Below are 14,071 nucleotides of genomic sequence, written 5' to 3' on the forward strand. Positions count from 1 at the left end.
TGCGCCCGTGTGTGACTTGGTTACTCATCTCTTTTGAAAAGTGTACACCTACTACAGTCACATTTTACGCATACCTGTGCAGATTTCAGTCCAAACACGCATTAAGACTTCTGGGTTCGGCTGCTACAATCTCATAAAACTATGTTTTAGTCATCTACAGTGTGCTCGGTGGTGGAGTTATAAAACATCTCTCAGCTGAAAGTCAGGGAAGTTAAGCATGCATCTGGACAAAAGTCAGCTGCTTGTCACTTCTGCCATATTATAAGATATCCCCACAGGATCGAAATATCCCAGGTTATGGTGGATGATGGCTTTTTGACACTCGTCACGTTTACGTTTTTGTATATAACTGGATGAATGCACAAGTGTCAGAGTAGGGTACACCTCGTTTTCAGCACAGTGAAACACCCCGTACCACGTTAGGGACGTAAATGTAACGTTACCTTCAGGAGCCCCTTGTAGATTTCATTTTGATTACAAAAATGCAGCTCTTTAGTTCATGTTTTGTGATACTATTCCTTGGGTTTTAATGTAACTGCTCTTATAATAACCTATAAGAAATATATGAAAATAATTTAATGATAACGATGCGTTTGTTTTATTTTATGAAGACTAATACTAACACTAGACGCTATGGTTAAGCACTTCGCCTTCTAATGATCACACTTTGTAGTACAGGCATCGGAGAAACATCCAAATTGATGTAGTTATCCCGAGTCTGTGGTTTTGACCTACATTGTAGTCAGTCGTGAATGCTCACTCAGTAATGTTCATATTTCCGAGGTCACTGCAATCTAGCATCGTTTCAGGAGGCTGTCCTCGGCTAACCGAGCTAGCCACGACAAGATAGAATAAACAAACAATTTAAATCCTCTGCATTAGGTCTTTGTGAAGTTGTCGGTGAGTTTAACTTAACAGCTGTCTGTTACTAATGCTGTGATGTCTAATAACACTGTTTGGAAACAAAAAGAACTGTAATAATAGCGTCCCGTCCAGCCATTGTAACTCAGTTAGCATAAACCTCAACCAGCGCTACAACTCTTGGCCTCGGCGATTGTGTTTTTGCATCCTTTAAAATACAAGGCTTACAACGTGGCAGTTAACCATGAACATTGTTTTAGTCAAGATAATGTACAGCGTTTCCCTGCCACGTACGTCATCACAACTTATCATACAGCCGTTGTGTGAGTGAACTTTTAGCTTTTTGTATTTCCATTCTGTTCACCGTTGCTGACCAGCAGCTAAGGAGACAGCTGTCAGTTTATCCTTGGAGCTTAGCTGGCTCTTCTTTTCTCACCACCTGTGATTCTCCCTGTGCCACAATCTGCTGCAACACTTTCACTCGTTTTGTATTTTTTGTTTTTACACGTTGTAACAGGTTATGTATGGGATGCCACTGACTGTCTGTGTCATCCATGCAGAACTCTGTTGTTACATGTCCTGTGACTGTGTGGCCTTCTGCCCGCTTCATGTAAGAGTTGATCATCGAGCTCATGTCAGTCAGTGAAGGTGAAGAGGGGGGTCTCTTTCGGGCTGCCCCAAGCGATAACTCCCAAGACCTGCTCGACAACCCCACTAAGACAGTGGCCACGGGGAGCACACCTGAGGATCAGGTGAGGGTACATGCATAACCATGGGGGGGATAAATGTTGCTGGATGCAGCAACACTAACCCTAATATGAATTTAGTCCTAACCTGTTTCACCAGACATAAAAAAGTGACAGAAGGGACTATAAATGAAATGAAATGTAGCATAAATGACATCTTGATGCATGCTCAATCATCCAGGTAAGTAAATCTCCAAAAGTTGATTCTGTTCATCTGGACGTAGCGTTTTGTGGGAGAAACGTTTCGTCACTCATCCAAGTGAGGAAACGTTTCTCCCACAAAACACTACGTCCAGATGAACGGAATCAACTTTTGGAGACATAAATGACATATTAGCAAAAAACAAAAACCCAAAGGCATGAAGGATAGGCTTGAGCAGTCAGATTTGGAGATTTTTATGCTTGATCTTCTTTCTGATGCAACCCCCAATGGATATCTGTCTCCCCCCAGAAAGGAACCAGGGATCTTTCCCTTGTTAGCCAATTGTGTAAACCACTACTCCGTAGAGCCACTTAATAAAGGACAGCAGGATAATGGGAGTAATTTTTAAACTTCATATCCCAGAAGGTGATTATGTTTATCTGGATGCAGTGTTTTCAGTGGGGGTGACTTCTTTGCCTTTCTGGGACTTCCTTATTAAGCATGCATCACAATATAAAAGCCATATTAATCTAAATTAAGATTTTGGGTTCCCAGCCAGTCACCGGCCAGTCTCTAGGCCTGTCTGACTGAGGCTTTAACTTCACCAATCTGCAGTTTGAGAGCCACTCTGGTAGTGTGTAGTAGTAATAGATGGACATTAAATAGTGTTTGTTTTTTGTGGTTTGACTCATTGTAAAGTTTTAAGTAAAGCAGGTAATGCAAAAGTGACAACAATCCTGGTGTGATCATCTGGGCTACTGTCAGAATATCTCTGCCTGTGACTTTGGAGTTTTATCATTTACATTCCTGATGGTTTGTTGCTTTTTCCCCCTGCATGACATGTCATTAAATATGTGGTACAGTTAGCTGTGTGCCTAACAAAGTCTCAGGGAGAAATTTTACTTGCAAGATAACAGCAAGATTTAATTCCTAGGGAAGGTTCTTCGGTCACATTCCACTTTATTCTCAGTCATTATAAATCTGTCCAGATGCTTAATGCAGACTGATTTGGCTGCTGTCAGTAATGTGGGCGGGTGTTGTGTCAGGCACTGTTTGACACAATGAATTGCCAAAATTATTACTGGCAGCATTGTGTGTTAACACTAGATTTTCAGTGGAAGTAGATTGTTTACAAGCTATAGTTTTATCAGTTGTGGAAAGAAGAACAGACAAGAGGCAGCTTGTAAAGAAAAGCATAAAGTAGGGCTTTGTGCTCTTTACAAAGACAAGGCCTAATCCTGTCTTTCCTGACACCCCTTGTTCTGTCTCATGGTTTGGGCTTGCTTCATAGGATTTTACAGAAAGGCACAGCCTGGTTCGGACTTTTGAATTTACTGGTTCTAATAATTGCTGAGTTGAACAGTGCACTGTTCCAAAGACAGTAAGCACAGGAAGAAATACTGATGTCAGATTTTGATCATGTCGCCATAATTTTTCTTCAGGCTTCACCTGTGGTGGACGAAGCTTCTCCTTCTTCAGCGTCCTCTTTCGAGATGCTTGACATGGAGTCAGCTCATGCTCCTTACCAAGAAGTGCAGCCTCACTGGTTCTTCTGTCGACGTGCTGATGACAACACCTCCTGGCTTCCTTTCAGCAGAGAAGACTCTGACAAACTAGAGAATGCCTTCACCAACAGTAAGAATGTATTTTACTTGTACGTTATAAAAGATACTGTGTACTTAAATTATTACAAATGGATAGTCTGGGGTTATATCAGCAAGCATTTTTCTGGGCCTTTGTTGACAGTAGGGTGTGGTTGGAGGGTACGAACATGTGTTTGTCAGTTTGCTTAACAAAGGTCATAAAAATGGATTCTATACTGGGAACAAACAAACAAAATCCCATTTGAAAAGCTGGTTAAAAAAATTTTTTTTTATTAAAACTTGTGATTTTCCTTTAAGGAAAATGCCAGGAAGTAAGACCTGATTTTATTGTATCCAGGAAAAACTGCATAATCCCTGTGTCATTATTACAAAAGTTGGAGTTTTCCTGGAACAACTGATGGAAAGATAAACTTTCAAAACAGTGTTGCTATCACTGGCTAAATGCCCAGTAGGCCATTTGACTGTTCTGTTAGGACATGCTCCCTGCTATTAACAATTTAACCAACCGAAGTTCAGTTTCAGGGTTGGTTTGGGTGTGTCTTAGTGTTCTTAACTCCCACTGACACACTAACGTTTTGAACATCCCCATCCAAAGGAAAACGAACGCAATAATAAAACAGCGGTATAAGAATGTCATTTTAAAAGTATGACTCTTTGAACAAATAACATACTCCTCAAGGGTTCAGAAAGATGTACTTATCAGTAGATAATTTTACAATATTTAAACACCAAAGAAAGAGTCTAAATCTACGTTTAGGGGGAAGCATGTAGTTTTATTATTATTATTAATATTGATCTTGTGTGTGACAACCGCAATGAAAATATGAATGGTGTTGTACAAAATGTTGTCAATAAAGGTTAAGTTGACAAATAAAAGAGTATGAGTGTCCATTAAACTAAAGACGGACGGTGTTTCTAACAGCAGGTACATGATTAAATTATTTCAGAAGAATAAACTTATTGTTCACTTGGTGATGCTGATGAAGTCACTGATGAGTGACCAGTAATTGCTGCAAAGTAAAACGTGTGATCAAATTTAACTTGTAAAGTAACTTCTTTAGTCCTGTAAAAATAGCATACGCTGTAATTAAATCAAAGCACCAGAGTGCTTTCTTTATTTATATCTGCGTTTGTATGTTTTTACCTCGCAGTCAGCGACGAGGGCGAGGAGGATAAGGTGGTAGCTGTGGAAGGGCAACGGTATGATGTACATGTCAAGGAAAGGAAGCGTTACGCTGTGTATTGGGAGCAAGCTCCCTCTGAGGTCCGCAGGTGCACCTGGTTTTACAAAGGAGATAAAGACACCAGATTCATGCCTTATCCTGAGGATTTCAGCAAGGATCTGGAGGTAGTCAGACACAAATAATGACCTTTCACCAGCACTCCTTCCTTCTCTATAGCTGACTACTTTCTAACTTTATAGTCTTCTCAACTTTGGTCTTAAGTAACACTTTTAATATATAAATATTTTGCAGGAAGCCTATAGGAAATCAGTGACTTCAGATGAATGGAAGAAGAAATTGGATTTTCCCACTGGAGAGACTGTCATCTTACACAATCCGAAGGTAAAGCCTGCTGTTAAAATATCAAAGAGTGATTCTGTTCATGAGACTGGCACCCAAAGAACTATTTGCATACTTAAAATGTTTTTTATTTCACTGAATTAGAAACAAAATGAAAGCAAATTACATTTATTATATTAAAAAAACAACCAGGAAACAGACCTTATTTAGATAATAAAATATTAGAGATTTTCTCTACTGTGAACCTGCTGGGTAAAATTTTAAAAAAGCCACCCATTGCCAAAAACAATCTTCTTATGACTAATGTGATGTGAGCTTGGAGAGCACTCACAAAATTATTTAATAGCACTCTCCCTCTTTTATCTTATAACAACACTGGCTGATAACCCAGAGCTGTTATCACAGGAAACTTATCAAATTTTACATTTTGGCAAAGAGCAGGTGCTGTTAATCTTTTTGAGAATGGAAGACTTAAAACATTTGATTCACTGACAGTTCAGTTTAATACATCAAATCTTATACAGATATTTAGAGATCAAAAACTTTGAGTCTAAGCTCAGATGACTCAGAACTGTTAGATAGATTTTTATTTTTTTTTAGATATCCAGATGCTGTTCTGAGGAGTTAACTTTGAGCCTGGGTAAACTTTCATGGCAGTTTGCAGCAGGCATAAAAAGTTACAGTATAATATTTTACCACACATCTGCACATGTCCGTTCATCTGTTGTAAGTACACAACAGGAACCACTCCAGACTGTCCCAGTTTCAAATGTAAGCCTCGTTAACACCAGGTTGCATTGCAATCAAATGTGCCGGGCACCACTATGTTCAAGTGTTAATGCAGCAAAAGGTCAACAAGTTTCAGCAGATCTGTCTGGTTTGGAAGGTTTGGAAACAAAAGAAAGATGCAATCCAGCCTTTTTTCATGTTAGCAAGGAAAGCTATAATGGTGATGTGGGTCAGAGATGAGATCCTTGATTCACACACTGCTCCCTTTTCCATGTGGAAATCACAGGTCTCAGAGATGTGAATAAAAGAAAAACTTGGACACTTTATTTATGGAAGGACTTTACTTTTACAGCAGGAATGGGAGAGGCCACTGGAACTTGTTGGGGTTGATTCTAATTTGTTTAAAAGTAGATGACACGGACAATTGCCACATTTTTGTAACTGGAATCAAATGACATGGATGACATTTGTTCATATATTACTCATTGTTGTACTTCACCAAACTATTGTGCAAGCGTATTGTTTTGGGTCACTATTATTAATGTCACAACTTCTCTTACTTTATGTATTATTGTATCAGCATTGTTTTTTGTTTATCTTTAAAAAAAAAAAGATATAATTAAACTTATTTGTCACCCATATAAGTCTCTACCCACTGTTTTTCTTCTCAGTTGATAATGCAGTATCAGCCAATAGGATTGCAGGATGACTGGGTGTCCTCCCCCTCAGAACATACCCGGCCAAGAACTGTCAAAAGGGGAGTAGACAACATCTCTGTAGAAATACCTGATGGTATGTATGATAATGTGGTGAAAGCTACTCGTCACCAGTTTCAGAAAGTATCCCACACAGTCAGCGCGTTAGGCTCATCATATTTGTACGTGTGTTTGCAGGTGAACCAGAAAAGGTGGACCATGTTGTCTTCATGGTGCACGGCATTGGCCCTGCGTGCGACTTACGTTTCCGATCCATCATACAGTGTGGTAAGTTTCTTTGTTTATATGTATATATAAATGTTCCCATGTGTGTTTATGACCTCTTTTAATATCTTTCCAGTGAATGACTTCAGGAGTGTTTCCCTATCCCTCCTGGCCTCTCATTATAAGCGTGCTCAGCAGGAAGGTCAGGTGGGCCGAGTAGAGTTCCTCCCAGTCAACTGGCACAGTGCTCTACATGGAGATGCCACTGGTGTTGATGAGTAAGTATGAACAGAAATTGGACATCAACAAAACAGGATTTCTCTGTTGCAGTCCAGCTCATGACCCTGTTAGACGCTTTTCTTGTTTTCTGATTTCTCTTGTCTTCCCCACTTCCCAGGGACATCCAGAGGATCACTCTCCCCAGCATCAGCAGGCTGAGACATTTCACCAATGACACTCTGCTGGACTTGTTTTTCTATAACAGCCCCACTTACTGCCAGACCATAGTGGACACAGTGGCCTCGGAGTTCAACAGGCTACATGTACTCTTTAAGCAGAGACACCCAGAGTTCAGCGGGACAGTTTCAGTAGTAGGCCATAGCCTGGGTTAGAGATGTGCAAACGCAGAAACTCTCGCAATCACAAAGAAGTGGGACCTAAAATGCAGAGTTTTAACTTTTCTGCTTTGCCTCTACTTCTGCAGGTTCACTGATCCTGTTTGATCTGCTAACCAATCAGAGGGATGAATCACAAGCTAGACAAGGGGTACAACATGACATTCCCAGCAAAGAATAATGAAACTTTACTGATTAGGAAAGATTGTATATTTCTTCATGGCTTTTTCAGTTCTATTTCCTCTTCTACGTAAGATCTCTGGTGAGCCCTGTCATCTGAACTGCAACACACTGGAGCAGACTCTGAACAGACTGGGCCTACAGCAATATCTGGATGTGTTGCAGAACGAAAACCTGGATCTCGAATCTCTGGTAACACATAATGAATATACACACTGAGAGAACTGAAGGTTCTATCTATGGATTACATGTTGTATACTGTTCACATAATAACACCCACTGAGTCATTTGATCCTACTTAGAAAACCAATTAATCTTCTTTTTTAGGCTCTTTGCCGTGACAGTGATCTTAAAGATTTGGGAATTCCTCTTGGACCTAGAAAGAAGATCCTGAATTATGTCAGAAGGAAATGGCTTCCAGAGGTCTGGCTCATTTCAATTATGTGGATTTTCTTCCTCCTTTTTTTTTATTTTTTATTTAAGAATTTGTACTTGAATGAAATGCAATTGGAGAATATTGGTGAATTTTAGTGATTTACATGAATTTGCTAATTTACTTTCCTTTTTTTGGTTTAACATAGTTTAAGCCATGTTTGGAAAACCTGCTGATAATGTTTTATATTTCTTATTCATAACAGGACTGCAGGATGGGAGCAGTGTGTCAGGCACAAGGGCCACAACTTCAGCCTGAAGTGACAAGTACTCAGGATGGCAATGAGTCTTCAGGATTACCACCTCAGCAGTTCCACTTGCACAGGCCGCAGTCTGTCACTAGTGCTGTGGACTATGAGTACTTCGATGTGGGCATTGGACAGGTACAACACATGCAGACAAATACACCATTGTTATTTTTGCTCGGGGGGTGAAGCTTTGATGCATCACCTTCCTGCTTCTCTCCTCCCCTCCGCCCGCTTACCTGGACAGACCAATGGAGGCATAGCCAAGGGACAGGTGTGTCTCACATGGTGTCCACATACTCTTCGGCTTTGTCCTTTGCTGTCTTTGACCTAACTGTGTCTGGAGTTTCTGTTCATATATACTTCAGTCAGAACAGGGGGCTCTCAAGGGAGCTAAACTACAGCAGATCAATGATAAGAGAACTTTTGTCATATTGTGCCATTATTAGGGTACCGTGTTTGTCCCATTGAAAGGTACATCCCAGTGCCATTGTCTGTCTGTCCTCACACTCATGAGTCAGTCCTGCATGAGTGGCCATCTCCCTGGTGTCCTCCTCACCTGCTGGTGTACTTCCTGGATGTTGTAATATTTTCAGATGGCACAGCTAACCAAGGGAGAAATTTCTATCGTGTGTGTGTGTGTGTGTGTGTGTGTGTGTGTGTGTGTGTGTGTGTGTGTGTGTGTGTGTGTGTGTGTGTGTCCTACAACAGAATCTGTTTAAATTATAACTCACTGTAACAAGCTAACCCCACCATTTTTCCACAGGTATCCATTGATTACCCGCAGCTTGAATTCCACCCTCAGACGTTTTTTGCATTCGGTTCTCCAATTGGTATGTTTCTGACTGTACGTGGGCTTAAACGCATCGATCCAAACTACACCTTCCCCACCTGCAAGAGCTTTTACAACATCTACCACCCAGTGAGTAACTCCTTACTTAACTCAAATGCCCACTCTGATTCTGCACTCATCTCTTAAAGAAACCTCACCTGCCAGTATGAGTTGGGGAAAAAAAGAGGAAATGAAAAATGTTAACAGCATTAGATTAAGGTAATTGGATTAAAGTAGACAGCTTCTTTGCTCTTTACTACTTCTTTATTTAGTTGTTGAATTCAAGATTAAAAGATTTGCCAAAGAAATAGTTGGTATATAGACAAGCACCTGCTGGACTCTTTCTCTACTCACATGATGAAAGAGGTCATCTTTTATGTCTTTTATCTGTGTTTAGTATGATCCTGTTGCCTATCGGATAGAGCCCATGATTGTTTCCGAGGTGGACCTGGAGCCCATGCTAATCCCTCACCATAAAGGCCGCAAGAGGATGCACCTGGGTATGATTATTTCTCTGTACTGAAATAAGCTGTACTATTGTAGGAACTCATTTCCGTTTCTCTTTGTTTTGTAGAACTAAAGGACAGCTTGACCCGAATGAGCATGGATTTGAAGAACAATGTTCTGGGATCATTACGGACTGCGTGGCAGTCCTTTGCCAGACTGCCGGTTGCTGCACTGCCTCCGGGGGAAGGAGGAGAAACTACAACAGAGAAAACCCTTGAGGAGACGCAGGGTAAATAACGCATGTTCATTTGCTTTATTTGTGTGTGTTGTGTGTGTTTGCATGTGGGAGCGAATGTGCACACGTGTGTCTAACTCAGTCTCCTCGTACTCCTCTCACCCCTCTCTGCATGTTGCCCTCCTCTGTTCTGCTCTATCTGGTGTTTTCTTCTGCTTCCCTCACCCTTTACTACTTTACTATGAACCTCAGCCTCAGCGGCAGTCACTGCTTCTACTAAGAGGGAAGACAAAGGGGCTAATTTTTGGACTAAAATACTGGCGTGGTCTAGTGCCATTCATAGGCATTACTTTCGAGGTAAGCTAGCATAGTCATTTGCGTGGGGTTGATTAATAAAACAAGTAATTAACTCATTGTAATTTATAGCTGCTGTAACATTGGTTTAATGACCTTTTAGTCCTCTCTTAGAAAGCTCTAAGCCTATGAATACATCATTACTCATCTTGACCTAGAAAACTAACATGTTTCCAGTATTCATACAAAAGAGGCAGAATTAATTATTTCTACTTTGCTGCTCAGTTGCAGAGGTTTACATCGGCATTTACATTTGCTCATATACAAAGAGGGAATATGATGTATTTTTTCCTGTAGCTCATTACTGACTCAGGCTCCGTTAGGCTTCTGCCTCCCGCTTTTCCTTTTAGTTCTGGCTGGTGGATCCTCAGTATCATAAGCCGGTGTAACTAAAGCAGTGGACTGAACGAGCAGCACTAGCAGTTTTAAAGCAGTCAAGTTTTCTTTTCTTTCTTTTTTTAATTACATGAGAAATTAGCTGGAATATGATATTCATCTGTAGACCTCGTGCAGTAGCTACATGTGGGTGCACGTCCTGCAATTAAGTGACAGGATACCGTTTTTTTGTTTTTTATCTCAGGGCTCACAGGTATTCATTTACAACCTTATTCTAATGGAATGTTATTTGAGAGTTTTTATGTTTTAATGTCAGGATTACAAGCCAGTACATGCAAAGATAGATTGAGACGCTAACAGCCAACAGCAGCAGGTTCATCAGAAGTGCACTGGGGTTTTTAGGGGAGCCTCGAGGGATTCATTGCAAGCTAACAAGCACATCAGTCAAAACTACCCCAACTTACTGACATTTACTCATGATTTGCCTATAACTATACACGTACCTGATACTACATAAAATGAACTAAAATGTCATAGTAGACAAGTATTGACAAACCTCCTTCACTAATATAAACCCGTAAAAACACGTTTTGTTTGTTTTGCTTTTTTAAGCCTAAAATGTATATTAACTAATGCCATGGGGTAGCGTCCCAACCCCATCTGACAGGATCTATGATGGTAGTATATACTGATTGATGTTTGGAGTAGACTTCTCAGAGTATTGTTAATAGTGTTTGCAGAAGTGGATTTAGCTGCACAGTTTGCATTTAACTTTTATTACTCTGTAAATTTAGTTTTGTGTTGCTCACTGCAAACAGCACATGCTTCCCTCTTTGCTCTCACTTAGTTATCTGTTAATTATTTTACCACAGAGGGTAAGTAAAAGCAAAGAGCCTCCGTTGGGTGTTGTCATGGTTTCGGTGCGTGCAGCCTTGTTTGAAATGATTTCTGTCCCTTCAGGAGGGTTTGATGAGGCAGAGTCCTCAGAGTCAGTGGAAGAAAGAGAGCATCATGAGATTAAAATGGGGATGTTAAATGGAGGTCGACGCATCGACTATGTGCTTCAGGAGAAACCCATTGAGAGCTTCAACGAGTACCTGTTTGCCATCCAGTCTCATCTGTGTTACTGGTGAGTTTTTCGTATCTGTGCAGGGTTGATGGAAATGATTTAAATATTTTTACTTCAAATAAAAGGTTTGTCTTTCTGCTTGTTAGGGAATCGGAGGATACAGCTCTACTGCTGCTGAAGGAGATTTACGACAACCTAGGTGTGGCTATCGAACAGCCACAACAGTAGGAAAGTTGTATAAATGAAGAAATGTTTGCCTGATTTTAGGAAAATGAAGGACAAATGATAGAGCCAGAGTTTGTACATTATTTTTCCAGAATGCCTTACTGTCGGGATGATACATGCCTGCCAGAATCTATCCAAACCCTTCAGTAGTGACAGTTTGACTCCAGTCAGGTGATCTAGGTTCTTCTTTTTTGTTTAACCTTAATTTAGGATGGCAGCTGCTTCTTGCCACTACAGGAAGCACCGTCGTGCTTCTGGTTGCACTATTTTTAATCATTCTTTACTTTACTCTTCTTTTACTTCAAGTTGCTTAGTTACTGAAATATTGTGCTTACAACTACCAGAAAACCCACACAATACCTTTGTACTTGTTTGTCGTCGCATGTCGAACTAGAACTCATTTTCAGGTGGCACTTTCAACAAAAACATATTTACGATTTCATTCATAAACTCAAAATGGCACATATTCTTTTATATTTATCTATAGTCTGTAAAAAAATTTATAGATTTCCCAACTCTGTGCACAGTCTGCAATCACACATGTAGAGTTGTTTTGTTTGACTTAATAGGATTTTTGCTTTATAAACAGGAAAATGAAAGTTTATGTTTTGTCTGTTACGTTTTTCTGGCAGCTCTATTCTCTCTGCCCACATCAGAGACACTTGAAACCCAAAGCTGCTTTCCCATACATTTGTGCAGCGTTTTGGTAATGTTGGTGTCACTCCTGTTACTTCACAAACATACTGCTGTTAATGTAAGTAATGTTTGTGTCTAACACATGTATCTGTATGAAGGAACCATGATGATGTTTGGAAATGCAGGTGTCTTTTTGTATGCACTCTAAGTGTGGGTTGGTATTCTATGTTTTAAGATTGTGTAAACTAATGGAAAGGTCACATTCACCCACTCTCCCTCAGTTTTGTACCATTTCCTCTTTACCATGTTGTTGCTTCTTTGCATTTGGCCCAGCAATGCATCGTCTGTCCTAAAATATAGTTGCTTCGGATTCAGACTACAGTCTTCGGGCAGTTGTAACTTTGGCGTTATCCACGAGTCAGATTTTTCTTATCTCCTTCTTTGTACTGAAGTTTTGTAAGTCACCCTTTCTGTTTGCACTGCATGCACTTCTTTTTAAAAATAGCACAGAGTTTTGCAACATATTGTGATAGTGTTTCAATTCTTACGCTCTAAAATGTTAATGAATATTATGCACACGGCAAAAGAATTTTGTTGTAAAATTCATAAGAATTTCATTTCAAGTACAAGATGTATTAAAAGATGTTTCAAATGTATTTATTTTATATAAAAATATATATTTGTTGGGAAATATCAGTATTATAAGTAAGATAAATTTGCATATCAACCAACATAATGTCAAGACTATTGAGTTAGAAACTGTGTGTGTTAGAGTAATTTACCTTTTGTAAGACTCTTTTATTATCACTATCAGGGTAGCACAGCCCTCTGCACGTGACATTTGCATAAATAATAAATTAACCTGCTCAGCTGGTTCTTTTTCTTCTTTTAAAAATGCACTAAATGCGCCGTAACCATGACGATGTTCTGTAGAACCTAATGATTGTCTGTAAATTTCACTTTATAAACCACAGCCATGATAAACAGTAGAAAACAGGACTTAATAGTCCATGAGTCTTCTTCAAAACCATAACCATTGTTTTGGGCACTTTATACTGATATACTGTTATATACCAAATACAAAAAAAATCCTTTCTGATACCCTGTAAATGTGGTTACATGTTTTGTGTGCCATAATAAAATATTCCAAATGCGTTGTGCTTTTTCAGGTTTATTGAAACATGATTGTTTTGAATTTGAAATAAATAAATAGCTTTTGTAGGTTTACTTCTACAGTCCATGGACTTCATCACATGTTGTTTCATTCCTTAAGACACTCCACTAGACCTTCACTGCAGCCACTGCTGCTTATTTGTGGGTCTCTCTGCTTTCAGTTTTGCCTTCAGTAACTGTAAAGCTTCTCTGTTCCATTTGCGCTGTGAAGTGGTATCTGATCAGCATATGTCCCTGTACACTCACATCATCAACAAATGCTAGTGGCCCAGTTCCACTGGTATCCGCGTATGTCCGTGCCATGACACTGTTGACTGATAAAATTCTAAAAATGCAGCCAAGATGGGTTTTTTTTAAATATCAATTTCCAACTATTTACAGAACAATCAGGCTTTCTGCATCAAATAAGATGCCACACAAATTATTTGTGCCTCTCCAAAAATGAATTTCTGTCATCTATAAGATGAAGGAGAACATCACAAGCCTGATAGCTGCAGGCCTGAAAGCAGGAGGTGAATCACTCCTGTTGTCTACCTGGAGACAGTGTTTAAATTGCAGTCTGCCTTTAGTGGCTTTTTGGCAGCAACTGCGACATTCAGCAGTCGCCTTGTAACCTGCCTGATGAGGCTGTGCTCCATGTTTTCTGCAGTCATAGATAAAAAAATATGTACCACAGCCTCATCAGGCAGGTTTCCATGACAAACTTTCTGTACATGTATATTAAATATCATTTTCGTGATTTTATGAGCTTTTTCAAAAGTGTATATA

At 39.7% G+C, this 14,071-nt stretch overlaps 1 protein-coding gene across 2 annotated transcripts; it reads left to right on the plus strand.

The window, feature by feature from the left end:
• Positions 1 to 782: 782 nt before the first annotated feature.
• ddhd2 (DDHD domain containing 2) lies at positions 783 to 13,284 on the plus strand. 2 transcript variants are annotated; one of them, XM_080893115.1, is made up of 18 exons: positions 783 to 900; positions 1,422 to 1,613; positions 3,192 to 3,384; positions 4,505 to 4,701; positions 4,829 to 4,918; positions 6,277 to 6,397; positions 6,499 to 6,588; positions 6,662 to 6,803; positions 6,923 to 7,131; positions 7,229 to 7,290; positions 7,395 to 7,511; positions 7,647 to 7,742; positions 7,958 to 8,134; positions 8,763 to 8,918; positions 9,226 to 9,328; positions 9,403 to 9,564; positions 11,161 to 11,329; positions 11,416 to 13,284. In XM_080893115.1, exons 2-18 carry the CDS (start codon positions 1,494 to 1,496, stop codon positions 11,495 to 11,497), a joined length of 2,286 nt encoding a protein of 761 aa, XP_080749241.1. In that variant the 5' UTR covers positions 783 to 900; positions 1,422 to 1,493; the 3' UTR covers positions 11,498 to 13,284. The 2 variants fall into 2 exon arrangements, with proteins under 2 accessions (XP_080749241.1, XP_080749242.1); XM_080893116.1 differs by having other exon boundaries at positions 812 to 900; positions 1,379 to 1,613.
• Positions 13,285 to 14,071: the final 787 nt, after the last annotated feature.

This window comes from Rhamphochromis sp. 'chilingali' (genome assembly GCF_963969265.1).
Source record: "Rhamphochromis sp. 'chilingali' genome assembly, chromosome: 10".
NCBI classification, from domain to species: domain Eukaryota; kingdom Metazoa; phylum Chordata; class Actinopteri; order Cichliformes; family Cichlidae; genus Rhamphochromis; species Rhamphochromis sp. 'chilingali'.